The sequence below is a fragment of the Leucopleurus acutus genome (genome assembly GCF_964270905.1).
Source record: "Leucopleurus acutus genome assembly, chromosome: 14".
Taxonomy (NCBI): Eukaryota; Metazoa; Chordata; class Mammalia; order Artiodactyla; family Delphinidae; genus Leucopleurus; species Leucopleurus acutus.
The window spans coordinates 57,631,412-57,636,332 of NC_139156.1; the positions used below are offsets into that span (position 1 = coordinate 57,631,412).

A 4,921-nucleotide genomic window follows, 5' to 3' on the forward strand; every position below is an offset into this window, starting at 1 on the left:
CAAAGAATTGAGGCGGGGGTACCCCACCATTGACCTCCAGGACTCAAGGTTACGTTGGTGGTGTGGCTCTTAGAAAGAAGTCTCCGAGTTTGGAGTCTGGTCACCACGGAGGGCGGGGTCCGCGGCAGGCTGGCACCCTGACGACTGCACACTACATGCCCTGAAGGGACTACCCTGGCGTGGGGGGGGAGGCGGAGAGAGGACGACTCTCCCGTGTTAGACGTCGCCACCGCCCGTCTCGGATATCCTGTGCCGCCCGGAACTCTGCGGCCCCAAAGGACCGGAATTCCCCAGAGGTGGAAGGTTGTATCTCTCTCTCCGACATTGAGAGGAGCGAGGCGCACACCCCAGGCCAGCGCACCACTCTCAGCGCCCTGGGCGCACCTGCACACTTTACTCTCACTATTCATTTTCCTGACACTGAGCGCCTCTTTCTCCTCTTTCATTCTTTTTCTTAGAGCCCCCGCCTCTCATCCCAGGAGGCTGCTCCTCTTTCCCCCTTCTCTAGTTCCCCCTCAGTCTCTTCCTTCCTCTCCGTCTCTCTCTCCCTCTCTCTTTTTGCCTTCCAGTCGCACCCGCCTTGTAATCAGCAACAAAAGCTGACATAAATCACCGTCGGATTGACAAGAGCTGACAAATAACTGATTGATTGCGGTCGAGGAACATTGACAATTGATGGAGGGGTGGAGATGCCCAAAGAACGGGGCGGGGGGGGTAGAAAAGAGGGTAGCAGGAGAGAGTAAGAATGGGGGGGCTGAGTGTGAAACAGAGGAAACATGTGACCCCCGCTTCTGCCCCAATCTGCGCATCCCCGGGCGTCACGTGGCCGGGAAGGGCGGGGAGCCTAGCACACCAAGCGGAGACAGGCCTCTACCGCCTCCGCTGCCCACCCAGCTTCTGGTTTCTCCGCCGCCGAATCTCGAGAAATCAAAGCGGGCGGGCGGACTTCCTCCAACACCCGCTCCCCACCTTTCCTTACCCAGGCGGCCGCACCGCAAGAGATTTCAATTACCACTGAGGAGGAGGAGGAGAGAATATTTGGTGTGCGGGCCCCCTGTGCGGCTCTGGAGTTGACAGTCTAGCTGTTGTCCACACTCCCGCCAGTGCTCCTTCTGAACAACCCCAAACTGTTCCTCACACACACCCTCCTGCCAAAGAAGGTCTCAGTTTATTCTCCAGCTGGGGAAAAGGACGGACGACGAGGAAGAAAAAAGAGGGAGGCGGCAGACAGCAAACGTAGAATAAATGTCCAGCTTGTCCTCCGAGCGAAATCGGGGGAGGGACACGCAGGGGGAGCGGCGAAGAGGGAGCTGCCCATTAAAACCAGCGCTGAGAGTCCTGGCGGCGGCGGCGGCGGCGGCGGCAGCGGCGCGGGACGCGTCACATCCCCTTGACCCTCCAATCACCTCGGGCTCCCATTTGATTGGAAGGCGGCAAAGGCTTTAATCTCCCCCTTGGTGCAGCTGCTTTTGAAGTGAGTTTCCTCGCCAGAGCCCAGGCTGGACAGGCAGCGGCTCACATCGCGGAGAGCAGCGCAGGCGCTAGCGCCGGGCCGCGAGTGCGCAGCGCAGGGGCACGGCCCGAGGCGGACACCGCGAGCCACCCGGCACTCCCACAGTCGGGCCGGCTCCTCCCGCTCGGCCACAGCTCCGCTGCGGGCCACCCAGGATTATTCGCTTCTGGCTCCAGGCGCCGAGAAGGCGCTCTGGGCGCCCGTGATCGCCGCGCCAGCTCCTCCTCCTCCTGCTGCTGCTCCTGCTCCCCCGGCGAGCGCGCAGCCCCGAGCCCGCCCCGCGCCTCCAGGAGCCCTCCCCCCGCTGCTCCCATGCGCGCGGGTGGGTCATGAGCACAGCGCCCTCGCTTTCTGCCTTAAGAAGCAGTAAGCACAGCGGCGGCGGCAGCGGCAGCGCGGACCCTGCCTGGACCAGCGCGCTCTCTGGAAATAGCTCCGGCTCCGGCCCCGGCCCAGGCTCGTCCCCGGCCGGCAGCACCAAGCCTTTTGTGCACGCCGTGCCCCCCTCTGACCCTCTCCGCCAGGCTAACCGCTTGCCCATCAAGGTGCTGAAGATGCTGACGGCACGGACTGGCCACATTTTGCACCCCGAGTACCTGCAGCCCCTGCCTTCCACTCCCGTCAGCCCCATAGAGGTAAGGACCCTATCCCTGGAGCGCGCTGGGACCACCACCCTGGCTGCCCCTTCACAGGATTTCTTTCTCTCTGGATCGGGGGGGGGGGGGGGATGGAAGGGGGGGTCGGAGTGATTCAGCTCCGGGATGAGAGGAGAGGATAGTGCTCCCGCACCTTAAAACTAGGGCGGAAAGAGAGGAGGAGGTAGAATGAGGTGTGAATACTAGGAGGTAAGGCAGCCGAAACTTGTTTCTCCCTTTGGTATTAAAGCCCCTACCCCGACCGAGGTCCGCTCATTCTCAGCCTGGAAGATAGGAGCCCGGGAGCCCAAACTACGGTTCCAAAGTCCCAGTCCTCCGGTTCTCCAGAAGCTGGTGTTTGTACACAGCCTCTAAGGCGCCAATCACCCGAACCCTTACTCGAATTAGGGGTGTGTGTGGGTGCGTGGGGTTACAGTTCTGGGTCAAAGAGTCAGAAACCAAAACATTTTGCAATTTTTTTTTTAATACAGTCATCGCTTAGAGAGGACAGGAAAGATCCTGATGGCGGGCGTGGGGGGGGGTGCTGTGGGCTTTCTCAAGAGCGAGAATGTGTGTGTGTAGAAGGGGTGTCGCCTAGAATTGCGCCTTGGGGCTGGGAGGATCTTTGCGGGTCTTGGCGGAGGTGCGTTTGAAACCTAGAAGCCAGGATTCTAAACGGTTTCCCCTTCTTTCTTTGTGCCCCCCCCACGTCTGACCCCCGCAGCTTGATGCCAAGAAGAGCCCGCTGGCGCTGTTGGCCCAAACATGCTCGCAGATCGGGAAGCCCGACCCCTCGCCCTCGTCCAAACTCTCCTCGGTCGCCTCCAACGGGGGAGGCGCGGGTGGTGCCGGCGGCGGCGCCGGGGGCGACAAGGACGCAAAGTCGGGCCCCCTCAAGATGAGCGACATCGGCGTGGAGGACAAGTCGAGTTTCAAGCCGTACTCCAAACCCGGCTCGGATAAGAAGGAGCCGGGAGGCGGCGGCGGCGGAGGCGGGGGCGGCGGGGGCGGCGGCGGGGGGGTTTCGGCGGAGAAGTCAGGATTCCGGGTACCGAGCGCCACCTGCCAGCCATTCACGCCCAGGACAGGCAGCCCAAGCTCCAGCGCCTCGGCCTGCTCGCCAGGAGGCATGCTGCCTTCGGCCGGGGGCGGCCCGGAGGGCAAGGACGACAAGAAGGACCCCGAGGCGGGCGGCGGCGGTGGCGGCAGCAAGGGCTCCGGGGGCGCCTCGGCCGAAGGGGGACCCACGGGGTTGGCGCACGGCCGGATTAGCTGTGGCGGCGGGATTAATGTGGACGTGAACCAGCACCCAGATGGGGGCCCCGGGGGCAAGGCTCTAGGCTCGGACTGTGGCGGCTCATCGGGCTCCGGCTCCGGCCCCAGCGCGCCCACCTCCTCCTCGGTGTTGGGCTCTGGGCTGGTGGCGCCCGTGTCCCCCTACAAGCCGGGCCAGACAGTGTTCCCTCTGCCTCCCGCGGGCATGACCTACCCAGGCAGCCTGGCGGGGGCCTACGCCGGCTACCCGCCCCAGTTCCTGCCACACGGGGTGGCGCTCGACCCCACCAAGCCGGGCAGCCTGGTGGGGGCGCAGCTGGCGGCGGCCGCGGCGGGCTCTCTGGGCTGCAGTAAGCCCGCCGGCTCGAGCCCCTTGGCCGGAGCGTCGCCGCCGTCCGTGATGACAGCCAGTTTGTGCCGGGACCCGTACTGCCTCAGCTACCACTGCGCCAGCCACCTGGCTGGGGCGGCGGCAGCCAGCGCGTCGTGCGCTCACGATCCAGCCGCGGCGGCTGCGGCTCTCAAGTCCGGATACCCGCTGGTGTACCCCACGCACCCTCTGCACGGCGTGCACTCATCGCTAACCGCTGCCGCGGCTGCCGGCGCCACACCGCCCTCTCTGGCCGGCCACCCCCTCTACCCCTACGGCTTCATGCTCCCTAACGACCCACTCCCCCACATCTGCAACTGGGTGTCGGCCAACGGGCCTTGCGACAAGCGCTTCGCTACGTCCGAAGAGCTGCTGAGCCACTTGCGGACCCATACGGCCTTCCCCGGGACAGACAAACTGTTGTCGGGCTACCCCAGCTCTTCGTCTCTGGCCAGCGCTGCAGCGGCCGCCATGGCTTGCCACATGCACATCCCCACGTCGGGCGCCCCGGGCAGCCCCGGGACGCTGGCGCTGCGCAGCCCTCACCACGCGCTGGGACTCAGCAGCCGCTACCACCCCTACTCCAAGAGCCCGCTCCCCACGCCCGGCGCTCCCGTGCCCGTGCCCGCCGCCACCGGACCCTACTACTCCCCCTACGCCCTCTACGGACAGAGACTGACCACGGCCTCCGCGCTGGGGTACCAGTGAGGACGGTTGGGAGGGCTGTCGAGGGAAAGAAAAGAACTGGGGAGTGGGGAAGAGCCGAGGGAGGGGCGGGAACAGGGCAGAGGCTACTGTCACCCGCGCGTGGGGATCACCCGGGCCAGAAAAGGAAAAAATATATATATACCGTATCTATCTACCCGAAACAGCGACCGAGACCCGGTGGGAAACTCACTCTCCTTTTCCCCACCTCTCATCTCCCCACCCAAACTTTATAAAAGTTGAAAAACTATCATTTGACTTTTTATAGAAAAAGAAGGAAAAAATAATTGAGAAAGTGTTCATCTGAGGACTGCATCGGTGGACACTGGTATTTATTTATGTTAGCTCCAAGCGGACCCGTGGTTCAAAAGTGCATTACTTAGTTTGAGCTCCGTAGGTAAAAAGGAAGAGGGGGAAAAAATT

The 4,921-nt window shown here is 63.4% G+C and overlaps 1 protein-coding gene across 1 annotated transcript; it reads left to right on the forward strand.

Annotated features, from left to right (window-relative positions):
- The first annotated feature begins 1,559 nt into the window (after window positions 1-1,559).
- On the forward strand, window positions 1,560-4,580 carry ZNF503 (zinc finger protein 503). The gene is made up of 2 exons (XM_082853961.1): window positions 1,560-2,148; window positions 2,873-4,580. Exons 1-2 carry the CDS (start codon window positions 1,843-1,845, stop codon window positions 4,499-4,501), a joined length of 1,935 nt encoding a protein of 644 aa, XP_082710087.1. The 5' UTR covers window positions 1,560-1,842; the 3' UTR covers window positions 4,502-4,580.
- The last annotated feature ends 341 nt before the right edge of the window (window positions 4,581-4,921 follow it).

Bases quoted from the DNA above. Each gene is read 5' to 3' on its own strand.
- ZNF503 (XM_082853961.1), top strand. From the start codon at position 1,843: ATGAGCACAGCGCCCTCGCTTTCTGCCTTAAGAAGCAGTAAGCACAGC. The intron at 2,149-2,872 runs GTAAGGACCCTA...TGACCCCCGCAG, and splicing joins CTCCCGTCAGCCCCATAGAG to CTTGATGCCAAGAAGAGCCC.